Raw genomic sequence first — 21,593 nt, 5'->3', positions numbered from 1 at the left:
TGCTATACACAAAATACAGAAGAAGAAGCGCTTGACTAAGAGAAAGAGATTGAGGAAATATTAGCAATCAGCTGTAATTAGGTACAATAATCACTTAGTATGAAATGCAGATGCAACGCATAAACTACTACTGTTTTCTAATTGGCAAACCAAAAATGACAGCAAAGTCGTCTTTTTATCAAAATCTTCTCTTAAGTTTTCATTTTTTTTCTTTTTTTTTTTTTTCATTGCTATGGAAGAATTCCCTCTCGCTCTTGGAAGATTTCCTATCTCTACTGATCTTTAACCTGATGATTGTCTTTGGCGCCCTTTTTACATTATGAACAATCAAGCTAACTTGAACGTGGAAACTGACTTGCACTGAAAAAAAGAGTAAAGGTCAAAGGTGTTGTAAGAATGGAAAAGCAGAAAAAGGAGAGGAAGAGTGGGAAGAGGTTAATAAAAAAAAACCTCGATCATTTGGGAGCATCTAGGTGAATGAAGGTTGTTTAGCTTGGACTGGACAGTAGACACAAGGGTTATGAAGACAACTACTGAAGCAAGCGAAAGACAATGCTTTAAACTTTATTTTCTTTTAATACTGTTGTTTGGGTCATACTGCAAAACTAAAATGATTCCACAATGATTATGCAATAAATGCAGAACATACCAAGAAAAATCAAAATACTAAACAGAAAACATTTTCTAAATACAGTTCCATCCAGTGTTTAATAGCTATTTTGGATTAATAGACTACTATGTTGTCTCCTTCCCCAGGTGAAACATAACTCATTGCACGGCATTAGTTTACGTATTAAAAACAGACAATTAGCCAATGCTTACTAACAGACCATTTAATGATCCTGCATTTCAGAGCATCTTTATTGCCCCATTTCAATACTTGAAGTATAAAAATTTATCTAAGAAAGTGTAACTTTTGACCAAAAGCCCAAACCCTCCCTTGTCCTTCCCTCTCTGAACCCTTCAACTATCCCCAAAAACGAAAACAGTGTACACCTTGAGCTTAACTAGTGTGCGTGAAAAGAAAATATTTACACCCATCACAAATCATGTTGGTACATGGCATTTAGTTGAAACAGAATCTATCACTCAGGGAAAACAAAATACAGGTAAATGGCATCGTATATTCTGTGCCATGATGCCACCATCAGCTTTGCAGAATTATCATTGTCATTTCTTTTTCTCTCTCAATTAAAACTAATTTTGTTCTCTAAAGATGTACAAAGTGATGCCAGGCGTAGGGGAAGTACAGAATAAAGTACATGTTTCCAGTTCTAAGGGTGTGGGGGAAATACATTTCTATTCTGTTTTGTTTCTGCAGAGTGACCAAATAGATAGCCATGGATTGAATTCACCTTGGGCAAAACTTATCCATCCCGTAAGTCTAACTTAGTGACTGGATCAGCCTTATGCTGGGCTTCTGCAGGGGGATGACATTCTCCTCAAATGTTGAAGGTCCTGATCTGTCAAAGCACTTACGTCCAGATCCACAAAGGTATTTAGGCTTCTAACTTCCATTGTTTAGGACCCTAAATACCTTTGAGGGCCTGGGCCATAAGCCCCAAGTTTAAAAAGCATTGAATCATCCATTTAAATTCTTCCCTCTTAGGAAAGCTCTTAAACCTCTGTTTAAGTGCTTTCCTGAAGCCAGGCCTTGAGCACATGCTTAACTTTAAGAGTGGGAGTAGTCCCATTGCCTTTAATGGTGCTAAATTTGTGTTCAAAGCATAAGGGCTTGCCTGGATTAGAGCCTACAAATGTATTCTGCCAGTTTTATTGAGGATGGAGGGGGAAGAAAAATTCATGCCCTATGAAAATATTTCCATGCTTGATGGAACTGAGAAACTATCCTGTTCTGCTCCTAAATGCACACCCAATATCAGTGTCTGGCAGACCAGCTGCTCTTCATAGTGGATTCTCAGAGCTCCATTTTGCCCAGCTGAATTCAGTGAAACTTTTCCCATTGACCTCAATGGCAGCATGAGCCAGCCCTCGGTATATCACCACATCGGTGTATTTATCATGTTTGCAGCATCCTCCCCCTGTCCCAGCTGAAGCAGTTTTGGTGGGGAAGGGAGAAGAGGAAAGCTTGATGAAGACTGGATCATGTACTGAAGAGCATTTCCAAATTCAAGTTAGCTTTTCTCCAAAGTTTTACGCCCTCTACTTGCTATACCCGTGCGAATGGCAAATCAAACCAAAAACAAATCAAAGTCTCTCACAAATGCCAGTGCTTTTAAACATTAAACAACTTTTAAGTTCTTTGGATATGCAGGTCTTACCCACAAAAATAACCTTCCTAGAAAAAGACAAATAAATTAAAGGAAAAAGCACACTAACATTGCCTTTCTGCTTTCTAAGTGACAAAAGTACTACTTTGAAACATTTATTTTGGCATGTACAAGTTTTGTTTGTTTGTTTTCTGGGAGGTGGGGGACCTGGCAGTGTTTGTAACACATTGAAGTGCGTGCTAAGACAAGTCTGAAGATACACCCTGCAGTCAAGAGAAGCACTCTCCTTCAGTTTATCTCAGCATCAGGAACAAAAGGATTGGAACACAAAGCTTTGGCCATTTTTGAATCTACTATATACAATTTTTTCACTACACAGTCATAAATTAAAGCAGTGATTAAATAAACATATACAAAATGTAATTAAATTAAAAATCACAGCACATTAGAGAGAAAAAATAGGAACCCATTTATCACAGCAGAGAATATTTTTTTACCCTGTAAAAAGAACATTGACTAGCAAACACAAAAAGCTTCCTAATTTAAACAAAAGGAATCAAAGCCATATATATATATATATTTTCTCCCTTTCTTGCATTCTTTGCAAACAACAATCTTTACTCAACCTTTGAAATATTTCCAGGAATAAGATCTTCCTTGAGTATAACAGAGCAGTTCTGCCAAAGAAAAAATGAAGAGAAAGAAAGAAAGAAACCCAAACAATAATAATAATAATTAATAATAATAATAATAAAAATACAAACAAAACAACCTCTACAAAATAAATAAGAGTTATAAAACTTTTTTTAAGTAACCTTAACAATTATCAAACTAGTAAGTTCTGCCTTATCACATAAACTCTCTATACAACATAACCCTAACGATTTATTACTATGAGGTATTTGGAGAAATTGGTAAAAGCAATGCACGGCCTGTCTGGGTGGAGGGACTCAAGCTGCTTTCAAGGGGAAAGAAGAAGGAACCTTTGGTTTGTCAGCAAGAAAGTGGAAAAAAACATTTTCCTTTGGTATCAAAGAAAGTTTCATTGCATGGTTGCACGGCAAAAAGCACCACGGTGAAGAATTATTCCTTTTTTTTTTTTCATTAGTGGCCTTTCTAACAGGCTGAGGTATTCAAAGAGTATAAGGTGAGAGATAAAGAGGTCAACAGCGGTTTAACACTTTGGTTCAAGCAAGGCACTCGTCCTATGAGTTTACAAAGTTTGCAACATGTTTGCCTAGAGCTTTATTATTATTATTATCATTATCATCAGTATAGCAGTTGTAGTAAGAGTAGTATTCATGATTATTATTATTAAGAATGCAGACAAGTTTACACACTGAGTGAAGATTGAGGAAGGGGGATGGTGGAGGGTATTTAAGAAGGAGAATGAGTTCCCTTTACAGACCAAGGCCGTGCATGAAAAATCTTTGGTATTCTTTGGTATCATCAATGTGATTAAAATCACCAATGGAAATCGAGTGAGGTAGCGTCTTTGGTTCACACTATAAATAGTAGATCTTTACACACTTTTTTTTTTTTAAACACATGGAAGTAGCTATTCCTTACCTTTTGCTTCTTTGTCTTTAGGAAATAGTTACCAAATGTATTGTAAAGCTAACCACACCACAATAATAAACCAGAAGGCCAAGCAAAGTCTCAAAATTAGCCTCTGGGCCTTTGAATGCACCCTAAACACAGCTAGATAGAAAAAGAATAAGTGCTTTCTCTTTGTTTGCTAAATGCATAGTTTTCATCCTTATGTACAAAGAAGGAGGAAGAGGAGGAGGATAGGAGAAAGAGAAGGAGGTGGAAGTACCACCTTTCCTGGGAAAAAATACCTTTTTTACAACTCGGGCAAGGAGAAGTGTCCTAGGACTCTTTGGTATAACAAGGTCAGCCATGTTTTCTTGCCCTCCAAGGACAAGAAGTCCCCTTTGGGCAGAATGTCCACTGATGTTGAAGCCTGATTCTGAAGTCCTTCTCAGGGCCTGACCCTGCTCACAATAAGCCAAACTGTGAAGCTCTTGAACACTGAGTAACACCTAACTCCAGAAGCAATCCCACTGAATTCAACAGACTACTCATGGAGTAAGATTCCACTCAACATGGATAAGAATGGTGAAATCTGGTGCACTGAGGTCAACTGGAATTTTGCCATTGACTTCAAAATGAGCAGGACCGAGACGCTAGGCAACAACCCCCATTGTAGGTGTTTTCATTTTACTTTTGCTTTTACTCTGAGTAAGGACAGTAGGATGAGGCCCTTGGACAGCAATATGGGAGCCAAAAAAGTAGCAGTGTTGTTTTTTTCTGGAAATCTGATAATGCAGTTTATGATGTGGATGGATTAAAACTTTCAACCTTTTTGACACCCCCTCTCTTGGGTTATTATGGTAATTTTTGGATTCACTTCAGGAATTGAGTGCACATTCCTAATCCGCAATAGCTATTTAACTAAACTTTAACTGAAGTCCAATTTCTTGATGTTTCCAAACTTTTCCCACTTTGCTTCCTTTCAGAACTGTTTTGTGTCACTCTTAGGTCCTGAGCCAGTGACTTAGTGGTAATTTTTGAGTCTAACACTAACTTCCATTCTTCCAGGAAATCTTTGGGTGAAATCTTGACCCCACTGAAGTCAGTAGCAAGACTCCCATTGACTTCAGTGAGGCCAGGCTTTTATCCTTTGTGTAGAAGTTTAAGTGCAACTTTGGGGAAAAAAAATCACCTTCATGGATGACCATTACTAAAGACAAGAAATAATAAGAATCTGGGTGCACTAAAAGATCTACTGTCTATGCTTCAGTCAGTGCAATGGAGCAGTCTCCTGAGGGATAAAATAACTTCATAATCAGGATGAAGGTATCCACATTTATTTTGCTTCATATTTAGAAACCAACTAAAGAGAACTGTGTGTTCTCTGTATATTCCAAGTGTGATTAGCATATTGCTTACAGGAAGGGTGCCTTTGTTCGTAATGGCTTATAAAAACAAAAAAGGTTAAAGCATGCTTAAACAGATGTAAGAAAACCACTTTTAGGCTTTAACTTGTGCATCAATTTGTGTGTGTGTGTGTGTGTGTGTGTGTGTACATAGCAAGAGATCCTGGAATTGCATATTGGGTGCAAATTCAATGCTGGTATGAAAGTTATCTTTGGTTTCAGCAAATAGTCTCAAGACATATTACAATGGAAATACTAAAAAATGTGGTAATATACTTTGAATTTCCCTGCATTTTTAAATTCTCAAGTTTTAAATAAATAAGGCTTTCTTTCTAAACTATAAGTAAGTTACAAAGCAGTGTTCTCCTGGAGAAAGCAAAATGTTAATTATGGTTGTCCTCATATTTATTACATTAATGAGACGCATTTATAAGATCTCTTAAAGGTGAGGTTATGTCTTCCTATTAACTTTTCCACTTCAATTATGTCTAGCTGAGAACAGAGCTTTTAAAAAGAAACCGTGCTAGAATTTAAGGTAAACTAGAGACTCTAATATTCATGGAACACATTTTGTTAGACAATTGCATTGTCAGTTTTAAAAAAAAGAGTTTAACATAGGAAAAAAATTGAGAAATATTTAGTGACAAACACCCTGTTCTCATTTAACATTGTTTTAATAAGGAGATATTTCATTTGCATTTTAAAATACCTATTTGTAATTATAACTGGATAGCCTGAAACTTGACCAAACATGGTTAACTTGGGAAATAGATGGTGCTGCAAAGTTACTTAATTTCTTAGTCTTTAGCATTTTAATTGGACTTTATCACAAGAAAATATAACCTGCCATGATAACATATGTTGGATTCTAGTTTACCTTGATTTTTTTTTAAGCTACAGGTATAAGAAAGATTACAGATTTCTTATCCTAGCAATGGGACATATACCTGCATATTTGCTCACTTTAGAATTTGGTATGCTTTGGAGATTTGCTACAGTAATTTGAAATACCAGTTAGAGATCTAACAGGCACAGGTAAAATCTTTCCCCCTCTACGCTAGAATTTTATATGCAGATGTTGCACTGCTTTCTTTCTGATTTTATCACAATAAGTATGGAACAATTTCATTCCTCTGAAAGTTCTGTTTGCAACAGAGCACTTAAAGATTTTCAACTATAAATTGTAAACTATTTCATGCATTTTCCTGGTTAACAGACATACAAGAAAGAATGTACTGAAATAAAAACGTAGCCTAGTAAGCAGATACAAAACAAAGGGCCATATCCCACTCTTATAGAGCTCCATAGAAGTTTCGCTATTGACTTCAAGATGTGCCCCCTCACCCTCCCACCCAAAAAAAAGCAAAAAAGCACAAACGTAATCTTCCTGAAGCTACTCCCCCTGAAGTCAGCAGGAGTCTTGCCATAATCTTCATTGGAAAAAGAATTTGGTCCCAAAAGCACATTCCTTCACATGTCTCCTTCAACTCCTTTTCTCATTAACAGACTTTTTATCCATAGACTTCAATGTCAATGGGGCAGAATTGGACGCTGTAAATTTATTCAGATTTTTAATTTTTGTGTACAAAATGAATTAAATAGAATGGAATATAATGTTTGGAATCTAGCTGATATTGCTGGCTGGGAGATGAATATAAAATACATTGGTAGGGAAAGATGGTCTTTTGACACCCTTCAAGCAGATGAGCCTTCAGCAATGTCAGCCAAGGAGGGACAGTGTACTAAAAGTATGCAAACATGGCAAATATCACATCAGCCATTCACACAGCTGTAAAGCCACATCCTGCTCCTATTGAAGCCAATGGCAAAACTCACTGACTTCGGTGGAAGCAGGATCCCACTATCAGCACCTGTGCTCTGACACTGTGACTCCTAAAATGACATTCTTTCTTGCCAGTCTTGGAAACAAATATTAAAGTGGTTTAGTAATTACAAACAACAGTCTTGATGACAGGTTTTGTGTGTTATACAGTTAGATTAGTTTCTACCTATAACTCTACATAGTATTTTGTGTAAAAATAGCTTTGGAATATTAAAATCATTGCAATAAAATACCTGCAATATAATATTAAATGTATTCTTTGGTAGCTAGTCGATTTTTTTAATGGATGGAATATTATTTCACTTGTTTAAAATCTGAACATTCCTTAACAAACAAAGAGAATGCACTGGTTTAGGTATCATTCAAAATTTCTTTGCCTAGTTTGAACTTGTTTCCAGGTGTCGCACCGGCGAAGTTCAAACAATAAAACAGCAAAAAATCACACCACCGTTCAATGAATTCAGATGACTCCATGCTATGTTGGTTGTGCTATGGCACAACCCTTTCTGAAGACGAACCCTGACTAAGTCCCTAACCACTGGTGTGTACACAGTACGGATACACCATACACCTTCATGGCAATATCTGTGGAAATGAAGAGCCATATCTGAAAAGGTGTCCATTCAATGACAAGAAATCACTATGCTCCAAACCACTAAACAAGCCAAATACGGTGAAAATGATCATGGATGAAGGTGTAAGACCAGTGGTTTCTTTCATTTCTCTCTGTTTTTTGTTTTGTTTCTTTCTTTTCTGTTTTTTTGCAAGTCGTCATCCTACTAAAGTGTGTGTCTCAGAACAAAGTCAAAATGCAGGTGAAATAAGTCTTTGGTTTCTTTGGACTTATAAATAACTTTTTTTTTTCAAATAGTTCTAAGTATAAACCTGCTATCTTGAGGTCCTGGTCTTTATTTATTTATTTATTTTTAAAGCTTTTTCACCGAGGTTTAGTTCGTGGTTACTCCTTCATGCTTTGGTACAAGTGCTTGATGAAGATGATGAATTGCCTGAATTGGAGCTGCCCTCGTCTTGCCACTTATCCAGACTCCTCCTCCGTGCATTCATGAAAAAGTTGCTGACGGTGCTCAGCTCCAACCCTAGCTGCTGGGAAATGGTGATTTGTAATTCTTTGGATGGACGCTTATTTTCCTTGAATATTGCATGTAGAGTTCGACGCTGGACATCCGTGAAAACCAACCGAGGCTTTTTGGGTGTATTCCCTCTATCTTTCCCATGTTCTTGTTCTTTCCTCTTGCATGCTGCAATAAAACACAGGAGATGTTAGAGTTTGGACTGAGAGGGCATTGGAGAAGATGTTGCTAATGTAGTAAACAAGTTGGAAATAACATTCATTTCACCTTAGATTTTCCAAATTTAGGGATGATGTCTAAGCTTGGGTAAGTCAGATCCTTCTACAGTCAGCCCCACTTGGACCTACCTATATTCACTTATCTATATATAAGTGAGTTTGTGTTGGTGTAATTTATATGCTGAACAGCTAGATAACAATACAGGAAGGTGTAAGATGGAGGAGGGTCTGGCATTCTTTCATGAATTTGTACATTCTTACATCCACCCACTAGTTGATTTTTTTTTACAACTCATTTCACTCATCTCTTATGGCCCTTTGGACTGTGAGTTACATTAATTTATATTCCCAAAGACTCCCTTACACTCAGACTCAGTGGGTCAAATTCAACGATGATATGTAAGGTTTGGAGTGAGGTGTAGCTTGCAGGGTGGTCAGTGGATGTGAGTCAAAGTAAGTCTCAGGAAGTCAGAGTCTAATTAAGTTTGAGAGACTTCTGAGGGACTCAGAGTTGGTGTACCATACATACTGAGGGACCTAGTATATTACACTAGTTTAGTCTACCTTAGGTTCATCTCTGAATTCGACCCATGGAATCCCCCTCCAAGTGGGGAAGAGTGTGGCCCTGAGGAAGCCACATCTAGGGGCAGTCCCCGGCAGTGTGGGTCCAGAGCCATGATGCCAGGGAGCTGAGAGGAGGCTGCTGGAGTATGGAGCCAGCACAGAGGCACCTCACAGTTGCCTGGCATCCTACAGATCTCTAGGGCTTCATGATGTGTGAGGGTGGCTTCTCCATTCCATGGAGCAAACCTCATCCCCCTGGCAGGACCATAAGAAAGAAACACCAGGAGGAAATCCTCCCATACCCTTGACTTCTCCCAGGGAAGGGGTAATCTGGCCTTTTATTCCCCAATAACATCCTGTGATGGTCACAGATATGCTTGTAACCATGTTGACCCAGACTTACTGTCCTCTTTTACTTTGTTGTATAGAGAAAACATCTGAGGAGGGAGAGGCACTCTATAACTGTCTGTTAGAATGCTACAATTGAGGCATTTAACCTTTGTAGTGCCCAGTAATGCTGGGTGTATACCTATGTATCATCCCTGTAAGATGAAGTGGAAATTTACTGATTTTTCAAGTCAAACTTTTCCACATTTTTTTAATTTTTCTTTTTTTGTTGTCAACTCATTTTCTGTAGCATCTTTTAATTAGCAGAGGAACAAAGAACTGAGAAGAAACAGGGTTGTATTACACTCTTGCAGGCCTGATACTTAGATATTTTGAACAAAATAAATGACATTGTGACACCTAGAACAGTGACACAGTAAATCTTGGTTAAAACATTTCCATTTAATTCCATCTCTCTTTCCGTTCTTGTTTTTTGGTGTTGTTTTGTTCTGTACTTTTAAAGTGAACATAGCACTTGTGAAAATGCTGTATTGAAAGACCTGGAGATTATCCTTTGGACAGAGACAGAAGGGGCAGTGGGAATGCAAGCTTCCCTTTCATTCCCCAGCAATTATGTCTCTTTGCTGACCTGGAGGGACCACCTCTAAAGAGAAAATTAAATTTCCTCCTCCATGCCCATTCAGTCCTCATTTCTGCTGTCTCAGTATGGCCACCCATTCCTTTAGTACTGGATTGAGGAGATCAAATTATTCCACTAAGACTCCCAGATATCTCATGTATCGTCACTCACAGCAACCTGTGTATGAGGCAGGGGATAAGGGCATTTCAGTTCTCTCAGCAGTGAAGTTTTTGAAGAAGTTACTTGCCAATATTTATTCCAGTTACAGCACGTTTGCTTGGTTATGACACATTAATCAAATGGACAGAGATTCAAAAATGTTTATAGCTGTTTTGAACTAAAGAACCATTTAAAATCCAAACTCCCTGTCCTCTATGATAATATACCATTAATATGTCAAATCTTGTGTTTTTCATTCAAGCAAACCCTCAGTGAAGTTATGCTTTGTATATTAATTAATTAATTCCTGGACAAAAGCTGGAGTTCAAGTTGAGAATATATATTGGTAACCTAAGAGTTTAAATACCCTTGCAAGAATGTTGTCTTATCTATTAACAAACAATAAAAAGCAAGGAAATTCACAGTAAAGAATAAACTTTAACAAAACCTCAAATATTTGAAAGTATGGAAATTCACAGTAAAGGCATCCAAAGAACCTAAACTGCTGCTGTAATGACCCCAGTGTCCATCCTTACCTTTGCCCTTGTAGTGATACCCCGAGGGTAGTCAGGGAAACAAACTTTGAGAGAAAATTAAAAACAATTTCATTTCCTCAGAATGCCCCCTCTCTAATCTGTCAATGGTTGCTCAAATTCTGACCTGTGCACAGATGCACAGTTCACTGCTGAAATAATCATTCATTATAATTTGTCCTGATTGGACAAATAGCATTAGAATCACAACCAGACAGACACACAGCAGTAAATACAGAGTTGGTTTATCTGCATATATAAACCTCCTAGTTCTAGGTCAAACAAGTATAGGACAGTTCTCCAGAAACATGAAGAATAGCAGAAAATAAACATACATTGCGAATCTGCCTTGTAAAGCTTGACATCTTCTTCACCTTTGTGGCTCCAACCCATACAAGTTAAGATTCCTAAACAATTCCCTAGAAAATGGCCCATGATTTGAAAATACCTTGTTCCTGAGGACCTCAGCATCTGCACAAGACCTGAGGTTCTCAAAACCTATCGCTGCTGAGAACACAGGGATCCAAAAAGTTTAAGGTACTGGGGAGAAAACATAAAATGTTAAAATTGTGATTAAAGATCAATAAACATCTGTCACTTTCCAAATTGTTAGAACATTCTTCTTATGTCCCAGTAGAGGCAGCATTTCAATCTGCGAACAAATTGGTTACTCCCTTCAAAAGTTGTAAGAGATCTTGGAAGCAGAGCTTAGAACCAAATTCAAAACCCAGCCTTAACTATGGGGCTGCTACCAATGCTTCCAAAATTAATTTAATTTTGTTCAGTTTAATTGAAAGTGCCTCACCTTGGCTGTACACTGATCAAAATGATAAAAAAGTGCCTAATGCGGCACAATATTGTAGATTGAATTAGACTGATCACATAATACATCATCAGACCTGCCAACAAAACCAACAAAACAATAACCCCATATTTTACCAGCCTCTCCCCTCAGATCAATCCCCATCTAAGTGCCCAGGAAAAATGGTAGGCTTTGCAATGGCAGGATGATTGAGAAATCTAGAGTGTGATGGATCAGGAAGAGAACATATTCTAGAGCAAGGGAACTCTCACAGAAATCATGTGACAGATACTTCCTAATTTAAGTTGAGAAAAAACTATCTCATCAGAGAAGGCAACGTTCAGTTGCAGTCCTCTCAGGAAAGTGATATAAACTTTTCTGACATTCTTCCTATCTGAGTAAAGTGTGGTTCTGCTCCAAAAAATAAGCCAGTTTAAATGCTGACAGGCCGGATAGTACTTACTGAATGAGCAGCTGTTCGATATCTTGTTTTAGTCTCATTATTCAATGTGTGGCCCCATGCTTTATTTACGGCATGCTATTCAAACCTTCTCTGGATATTAAATTATTAATTACCTCAGGGGCTTTTCTCTGGAGCTTATCACTATCGTATCCAAGCGCTTCACAAATATTAATTTATTTTCCCCATACCCGTGTGAGGTGACAGGGAGGTATTATCCCCCTTTTCCAGTTGCAGTACTGAAGATTAAGGTCAAAAGTGTCCACTAATTTTGGGTGCCCATTTTGAGACATCTAGGACATGATTTTTCAGAGTACTTAGTATGTTTATTGCACGGTCTACATTCAAAGCACAGCTCCCACCAGGGCCGCCCAGAGGGGGAGGGGGCAAGTGGGGCAATTTACCCCCAGGCCCCACAGGGGCCCCCATGAGAAAATAGTATTCTATAATATTGCAACTTTTTTTTTATGGAAGGGGCCCCAGAAATTCCTTTGCCCCAGGACCCCTGAATCCCCTGGGCAGCCCTGGCTCCCACTGACCTTAGCTGCAGCTGTGAGTGCTCAGCACTTCTGCAAATCAAAACCCAGGGTCTCAATTCAGGTTCTCAGAAAATGAGAAACACTTAATTAGAAATCATCTCCGATGAGTTTGATTTAAGTGCCTTGCCCAGAATCACCTAGGAATTCTGTAGCAGAGGCACTGATAGAATCCAGTTTGCCAGGGCAGCATTCAACTGCCTTGACCATGGACTGTCCCTTCTCTTCCTGCAGTTCCTTGCCTCATTCACTACACACCTTCCAGCTTCTGCAATAAATGAGGCTGGTGTTCAAGAAATAACAGCCTCCTTCACTACACATCCCTGATTAATCCCCAGACCACAGTCCATCCTGTGCACTGATTGAGGCAGGGGTCCTGTGAAAAAAATAGTATATGATCACGTAATTAAGGACTGTATCATATTGCATATGCACAAGGAGGCCGAATTAAGGTTGCAAGGGTAATCTGGTTTCTGACATTTCCTACCTTTTGAGTGCTTGACTTTGCAACATTAATCTTTCTTTCAAATGTAGATTTTTGTGTGTAATTTCCTAGGTTTTTTAAAAAACCAAGATAAAAACACATAACTTGAATTATATGGACTCCTATGTGGTTCGGCATCAGAGTTAGAACTTTTAGATCTACAACACAGACCTCTGCTACTTCAGCTAACAGAGTAACTGATAGCAGTAGTAGGTTGTCATCCTCTATGTGGACCTCGACTAGTGAAGAATCAGACACACACTTTGCCAGACAGGTTTCACAGATATCTGCTGACAGCAGAGGTATGGGGAATCTCAGAATTTTTGGGTGCAATACATGTTTTCGGAGGGGAGCATGCTTTAGAGGGCACAAACTCTTCTGCCTCCCTCCCTGAAGTCTGACCCCTCCTGTTCATGTTCCTTCCAGCCTGACCCTGTGCCAGTCCTGTCTCCCCATCCCACCACAACTACTCATCCCAGAAGAGCCGGATTAACCCATCACAGGGCCCTAGGTAAACATACACTTCTAATGTGAGTGCCAGTCACTGAAATTTGGTCTGGCCACACCTCTGTCATGACACAGGGGCAGCCAGGCCAAACCTGAGTGGCATTGTGACTTTGTGCATGGCCCTCCTCCCCCCAAGAATTTTGGCCCTAGGCATGTGTCTAGTTTGCCTATACATTAATCTGGCACTGCATCCCAGTTTCCTCTATGCCCTCAGCTTCTCATCCAGTCTCAGTCTCCCTCCTCAAGCTCCTCATTCCAGCCTCCCCACTGAGGCTCTTTGCCCAGACAATCCCAATATCTTCTCAGCATGGCTTCCTCTACCCCAGCCCCAGATCCTTTTCCCAATCTACTCCCTCTCCCTCCCATCTTTGGTGCAGCTTTCATCCCTTCCGCATTTAGTTGAGCTGATTCGCCCTTTTCCTCTCCACTACCAGGGTGACAGCATGGGGCATCAAGACCATAGAAGTGACAGTATCTCCACTCTGTCCAGTGCCCAGCATGACAGTGGCCCACAGATGTCCTCGGGGCGGCTCCAGGCCCCAGCATGGCTCTGCCGGCGCCGTGAGGGCAGCAGGCAGGCTGCCTCTGGTGGTTTGCCTGCAGAAGGTCCGCTGGTCCCGCGGCTTCTGAGGATGCCTGTGGGGGGTCAGCCGAAGCCGTGGGACCAGCGGACCCTCCGCAGGCAAACCGCTGGAGGCAGCCTGCCTGCCGTGCTTGGGCAAAATCCCTAGAGCCACCCATGGATGTCCTGCTCTTCAGGGCCCCTGTAGCCGAGGGATGGAGCATGCTCAGTACAGATGGAATCTCAGAGAATTTAGCTGCCAAACTTTAACAATACTCTACTGAGCATGTGTGAACTGACTATTTTTAGAGGCTTTTTAAAGGTAGTTTTTCACAGGGTTGGCAAAAGGCATATCCCTGCAGCAGGCCAGCCTCTCTCTACTCCAGTCAAATTTCAAAGATTGGCTACAAAGCATGGGGGTGCAAGATCTTTTCAATTAAAGGGTTGTAAGAATTTTTTAAACAGGAACAAAACAGCATATTTCCCCCATTCTGATTCTTGGAATCAGCTGCTTTTGATGCAGCTTTTTAAAAAAAGTCATTCTGAAACAGGCATCCAGCATAGAGAATTTCATCCTGAATGGTTACTGTTTGGCAAAGTTATAAGCAATTGAAAACAGAATCTTATAATGCGATGTGTCAGCCAACCTTAATAACAGGTGTTGCTACCAGCTCCACCTATATTATAATTGTCAGAACTGTCAGCTAAATTTTTATGAGAGGATGCTCTTAATTAATAACTGATGCTTGATTTTTAACATGCATTGTAAGTGTAAATATAGCTACATAATTTCATCTGTTTATATAGGACCCAACACTAGGACTATCTATCTAGTGCATGGAGCCTGAAGCTACAAATATGTCCTCTGAAGCAGCTGTGGAATGGTTAAATCACCATCTAACTCATCTCCCTTCCCAGAGGTGATCTGCCAGCCAAGGAAAGGAAAAGAGAGGGCCAGAGCTAGACACAGATCTACTCCAGATAGGGGCTGTATATGAATTCTCTAGTCGTCATCCATTCGAATCCAAGGAGTGGGTACTAGTGTCATCCTTTCCTTCTGCCCCTCCTCCCCTTGCACACTGGGCTGGTATTCCCAGGACAAGTTATCAGCCCAGCACACAACGTGTTTGCATGGACAGGGGCAGCGTATGCATTCTATACTGGTGCATAAACCAGCGTTGGGATTTCTAGATGTTTGTATTTCATTTGTGGCATTTTGCTTTAAAATTCAAGACATTTAATTTTAAAAACAAACAGTTTTTCCAGTTTTGTGCGAAACTGTGTTGTTTTGGAGATCTCACTGCAAAATCACTGGTAGCGTAGGCAGCTAACGAGAGCTTTGCAGCTTTGACATTAGTGAAGTGAACTCATTTCTGGATCTCTTGATCTTTGGGCATCCTGAAAGACTCACCACTTTTCTCCAATCTTTGAGGGTGTGGACTGAGATATAAGAGGGTGGTCAGATGAGAGAGAGATTTTATATTTTTGTCTGAGTGTGTATTGGCTTTAGTCAGGATTAGCTGTACGAGTAAAATTTTGTGTTTTTCATCTTTCAGTATAAATGATCTCAGAAAAGCCTTGCACTGTTTGCAAGAAATGTATTACAGTAGCCCAAATGAGACTGGATTCCCAATGTGTTAGCTGCTATACAAACATATGGGGCCAGAGTTTCAAAAGTGCTCAGCTCTCATGTGCTCAGCATTCTGCCACTCCTACTGTGGAACTTAGGGCCACAAAAGAACTCAACCTCCTACATACTAACCTCATGTGAAAATCTGGTGACCTCATGTGAAACTCCTTTTGGTGCCCCAGTAGGAGCTGGGCACTTCTGAAAATCTAATGTTGCTTATGCGTGCTGAACCCTTCTGAAAATTCTGGCTTTAGTGAGAGATTCTGGCTTTAACTGAGCTGTTGGGATGGGCACTTGCAAGAAATGAAAATACATAAAGATTGTTTTGTGTAACACATCATAGTATTGATATGTTATTGAAATGATACATTAGCGTGTCACAGACTGCTGAGGCAAGTTGTTCCCCAGTATTATGTATTCTCCAGTCCATATGAAAGGAAAACTCTCAGTAAATATACTTACAGTCATCTCCTTAACTATTTTGTCCAGTTGAACCTGGGGGCTTGTCTTCACTACCAGGGTAAGTTCAACCTAAGTCATGAATAACATAGCTGGAGTCAATGTAGCTTAGATCGACTTACTGCAGTGTCTTACTTTACTCTTCCTGGAGAGCTGGAGTAGTGGGGTCCACCAGAGAGCGCTCTGCCATCGATTTAGCAGGTCTTCACTAGACCCACTAAATCAACCCTGGGGGCATGGATCTCCTGGTAGTGAGGACAAGCCCTTGTAATTGCAGATACACCAGCTATGTCCCATACCTCCCCAGCCTACCACCAGACACCTCTCAGTGCTGCTGGGGATGGATCTCTCATGTTATTATTAATTATTATTATTATTTTATAATTTGTATTACAGTAGCACATAGAGAGCCTAACCAAGATCAGGGCCCCATTGTACTAAGCACTTTACAAACACAGAGTAAGACAGAATGTGTCCCAAAGAGTTTGCACTCTAACTAGACCAAGCAGGCCAGTGGTGAAATAAAAGGGAACACTGTTATCCCCATTTTACAGAATAGGAACTGAAGTGCATATAGATTAGATGACTTGCCCACGGTCACACACTGAATCTGTAGCAGGGCCAGAAACTGAACCCAGAACTCCCATTCCGGTGCCTTAACCACCAGATCTTACTTATTTCTACTTCAGAAATGCAGGATGAAATCTTAGCCCCACTGACATCAGTGGAAATATCCTAAATCATAAGACAATTTTAAAAGGTGATGGACATTTTTTGTCATTACTTTAAAAAAAATATCTTTTCTTCTGTATCTTTTGGTGCAAAAGAATGTCCGTACATTTCAACTGTACTGAAAAGAAGTCTCCAATGTTTACTGCAAAAATCTGAACTCTCATGCCTGTGCAATATCTTGTAAATTCATGGTATAGCTAGAAAACTACAGCAGGGAAGTTCCATTAGCTGTACTAACAAAGGTCCTGATACAGCAATGCACTTCAGTTTGTGCTTAACTTTAAGCATGTGAGTAATCCCAATTTTATTCAGCAAAGCACTTATGTGCTGATACTTTGCCCTGCTGGTGACATTGCTATGACCTTCTTCTAAAGACAAAAATACATAGGCCTTCTTTTTCAGAAATGCAATATGCTATGATGGTCCATGTTTGTCAAATGTGTCTAAACTTGCAAACTGATTGACCTAAAAAGCACAGTAGAGAACAAATGCATTTAGGCCTCCAATTCAGCTAACTTTAAACATGTGTGCTACTCCCACCTATTCAGACAAGCATATACTTTAAAACTATAACTTTACAAACATTTAGACAATCTAACATGGTCTTCTTGGTCTCCTAGGGATCGGTCCAACTCCCATGGCAGTCAGAGGAAATACTGTTATTGACTTCCGTGGAAAACAGATCGGGTTGAAATTTTCAGAAGTGCTTAAGGGACTCAAGAACCTAAATTCCATTGGAAGCACCTTTTGAAAATTGTACCCACTTAGTTTGTAAGCTCTTTGGGGCAGGCACTACTCTCATTTTCTGAGCTTTATACAGCACCAAGAACACTGCTAGCACTAACAATAAATAACAGAGATAATGAAAAACAATAATAGGTTTTCCTTGAGACCATTTTCTCTGTTTTATAGCCAATCAATCAATTTTAATAATAAATTGTAGCTCTCAAATTGCCAAAGCACAAACGTAGACAAGGGATGAAACAAATGCTCCAAAATGAAAGTCTGTCAAAAGCAGGAGTGGAGGATGGTTGTTTCCTAACATGAGTGATGGTAAATGGAATCTTCTACCTGTGTGTCACTGGTTCAACTCCAGTCCAAGGTAGTGGGAAGAGGAAGCAGCTGCATCGCTCTCTTCTGGGCCAGAGTTCTTTTTCTTTAAGTAGGCAAAGCTAATTGCTGAAGTCAGGTCTTGCTTAAAGACTGATATATTAGGCCAGTGGTCCCCAACCTTTTCGTCTGGTGGGCGCCAGATGAAGGACCATGGTGGTGGTGGAGCATCCGCCAAAATGCTACTGAATTTCTGTGGCATTTCAGCAGCGACACTCTCGATGATGTCACTTGGCGGCAAGTGGCGTCATCAAGAGGTGTCGATGCCGAAATGCCACAGAAATTCGGCGGCATTTAGGCGGATGCTCCACCTATGGCCAGGACGCGGGTGCATTTAGATGCCCCTGCAGGAGCCATGGTGCCTGCGGGCACCGCGTTGGGGATCCCTGCATTAGGTCCTTTCTGGACAACCATCAGGCCTTAGTCTCCTGGATAGTTAATCCTGTATCTTTATGAGCACTATTTTTTTTTAAGTAGCAGAGAATAACACTAGAACTAATTTGGATTCATGTCTTTAACATACACCTACCCAGAAGCAGTTTAAGTTTTTGAGTTGTCTGATTGGTTCCAACCAGACAGATCCTGAATTCACAAAAATGCTTTCAATTTAAAACCACTAGGATGTTGCACTTTTGTAGATGATCACGCTACAATTGTATCTCTTTATCACAATGTTAGCATGTGTAGCATAGCTGGCCATTTCCCCATGTCAACCAATAAAAAGAACAGTGCCTTTTGTTTCTAGCATTGCCTGCAGCTGAGAGATACCCCTTGAGCTGCCATTTGAAAGATTCTGAAAAAAGCCTGTTTAAGAAAAAGGCAAAGCAGAATATAGAAAGAAAGTCACTTTGACTCTAACACTCTGTGTGTGTAGCTAGGACAATGTAATATTATCAGCGTCACAAGGAGACTTATAAATCCATGGCTGAACTGTGGCCTCTTCTAGTCACTTCCATCTTTCTCTGCCCTGAGCAACAGATATTTTGACACTTGCAATTCTCCTGATTCAGTCCATCCATCTATTTTTGTCTCCTTTGTTCCTTCTAAGTTGCCTTGGGGATTTGGCTGACGTAACTTGCCAAGTTTGGTACCTCTTAAGGCCCAGTTGCCTGTGAATGGTACAGAACTTCCTGCTGTACCTACTGCTCACTAGAATGGGAGCATCACACCATTTGTCAGTGCTCTTTTAAGCTCCCTTTTAAACAAGGAGTTGGGCTGATTGTACCCCACACAGTGGGATCAACCCTGGTCCCATTGAGGTAAATGGCAAAGTGCCTATTGATTTCAGTGGGAGAAGAATCAAACCCCATATGAAAACTCAGTAATGAGATTGATCACTCTCAGGTCATGGGATTAGGGGTAGAGAAGTAGATATTTTTTTCCATCTGCACTGGGAACTAAACTTTTCTGTGGGTCCAAAAGCCAAAACTTCAGTAGGCACATGTTGTGCTGACTGCACTGCCTCACTCAGAAGATCATCTGTAAGGGGAAATTTACCTTTTTAAAGTCTAAGAAAAAACAAAACAGAACTATTTAGTTACTGCCCACTTTCAGGAGCAGTACAATTCATTCTCTCTCTCATACCTAAAACATATAAACACAAGTGACAATTTTCCTTTCCTTCTGGATTTTCAACTCCTAAATACACAGAAACAACACACATGAAGACAGATAATATCAAAAGGAATATTCCTTCTGCTTCAGACATGTTATAAAGAGACAACACCATGACTTCCACTTCACCACAGCTTCTCCTTTTGAAAATTTGGTACTCAGGGTCAAAATGTAGAACAGAATAAACTATATGGACAAAACTTACACTGACTTCTGTGAAATATTTTGAAATCACAGGTGAGCTGCCACTGAAAGAAAAGTTGATCAGCCAATGGCTAAAAATGTTAACGGCAGTGACCACGCTCTTTCAGATATAAAATGGAAAAGTGTCACATTCTCAACAACTCAATAAATGGAAGGATTCTGGAAATATTTTCCTACAGAGCTGTGCCCTGAGGGATGTAGCGCTGAGGGTAATTCTTCCATCTGAGTGCAACACAACATGGCAGCAAACGGAATTCTATTGCTCAGCTGTTTCTCTTTGAAAAACTCTTGCAGTTCCATGAGTATCATAGCCTGATTCTAGCACATAGCAAATAGAAAAACCAAGACACATTGTTGGTTTATGTTTTGGTGGATTTATTTATTTGTCTGCTTACTTTTTGAGATGTATGTATCAATGCAACTGTAGATAGATGTATGCAGATATACAGCTCCAAATATGGTGATTTCATATATCGAAAATGTTTTAGTTTTTTTAAAAAGTAGAAGTGGACTGGTGGTGGGATATAGTGTCTTTCACCTCAAGGTGATAGGACATGTTTTCAAACCTGGCCCAGTGACCACAGATCATTATTGTTTGATGGTTGTTTGTGTCCTATATTAAATAAAGTAGTGGTCTCAGTTCAGTTCCTGGTTGGGAGGTTCACACCACACTAATTTCCATTGCATTTGTCATGTGGGGGGGGGCACTTAATATCAATTAGCAGCATGGCTGGAAGTTTCAACAATATGCTACGGATTGAACAAGCATGGAAACTGAAACTTCCCCATCAACTCTAGATAATCTTCCTGAAAGACCTTAGTGGAGCAAAACTGGGAAGTCTTGCAAGCTTTCCCTACTTTGGGATAAATAATGTGCTGTTACATGGTGCCTTTGATCCTGAAGATTCCAAAGATACTTTTACAAATTGTATCTATGTGCTTTTCTGTGCACATTACTCATGAGTGTGGAATTCTGCATGACATCCAGGGCTAATGCCAATAAACCCTTTATCCCACATTATCTGCATATCCTATGGAAAAATTATTTTAGGAATGTTTTAGAGAGTTTGCAAATGTTTTGTTGGAATTAATTTTTCATATTCCTCCGCTTGTAAAGCCAGATCCTTTAGTTACCCTGGCTTATGTTCATGAAGGCACTCCACCTCACAGTACCTAGATGCTTAGAAAATCACAGGAACAACACTGCAACTCACAAAGCCTGAGTCAGGTGCTGAGATTCCCTATATGAGGAACAGGCTTCTCAGACTGCAAGTCACAAAAGCCAGCACGCTAGGTGGAAAGATACCTAAGTTAGCCAATGGGAGATGCCAATGAGAGAGATGTGTGCTAAGCCCCACCCCTCTCATGGAGATAGGCATCTAAGTCCAGGGAGGCACCTCCCTCTGCTAGTGATTTTGAGCTGTGAACCCATCTCTTGGAGTTAGGTGCCTAAGGTGTGTTGTTGCAAGAAGCTGGTGGAAGGGGGGCGGAGAAGAGGTTCCTTATAACCTTTATCCTAGTGGTTAGAGCACTCTCTGGGATGTGGGAGACCCTGGGCTCTGTTCTCCACTCCACCTGATGAGAAGAAGGGAATTGAACAGGGATTCCTCACTGCTCAGGTGCATGCCATATCCACTGGGCTTTGGGACATTCTGATGTGGGGCTCCTTCAGTCTCTCCAGTTGAAGCTTTCCCACTGTGGAAAAATAATTGAAGAGTCACTAGCTCCTGGGGACTGGTTCCACTTGCTGGGTAAGTGCACTAACCACCAGGCTATAGAGTCATTCTCATGCTTGCACTTTCTCTTGCTCGCTCTCTGCCCAATGACTGTTTGATTATTTATCCACAGTGCCCATCTCCCAGGTAAGTACTCTAACCACTAGGATAAAAGTTATTAGGGAGGATCTCCTCCATTTTGTCTGAATTTGCCTGAGAGGCCTGATCCA

General features: G+C 40.2%; 1 protein-coding gene across 1 annotated transcript in view; it reads right to left on the bottom strand.

Moving 5' to 3' along the window:
* Window positions 1–7,789: 7,789 nt before the first annotated feature.
* ONECUT1 (one cut homeobox 1) overlaps window positions 7,790–21,593 on the bottom strand; it is a 30,217-nt gene continuing 16,413 nt past the window's right edge. The window contains exon 2 of the mRNA XM_050966914.1: window positions 7,790–8,275. Within this exon, the coding sequence (XP_050822871.1) occupies window positions 7,983–8,275 (293 nt within the window). The 3' untranslated portion in view covers window positions 7,790–7,982. The remainder of the gene's footprint in view (window positions 8,276–21,593) is intronic.

Source organism: Gopherus flavomarginatus, chromosome 9, assembly GCF_025201925.1.
Source record: "Gopherus flavomarginatus isolate rGopFla2 chromosome 9, rGopFla2.mat.asm, whole genome shotgun sequence".
NCBI classification, from domain to species: domain Eukaryota; kingdom Metazoa; phylum Chordata; order Testudines; family Testudinidae; genus Gopherus; species Gopherus flavomarginatus.
Note: the sequence above shows the minus strand (reverse complement) of the source record. Positions and strands in the feature narration are given on the sequence as shown.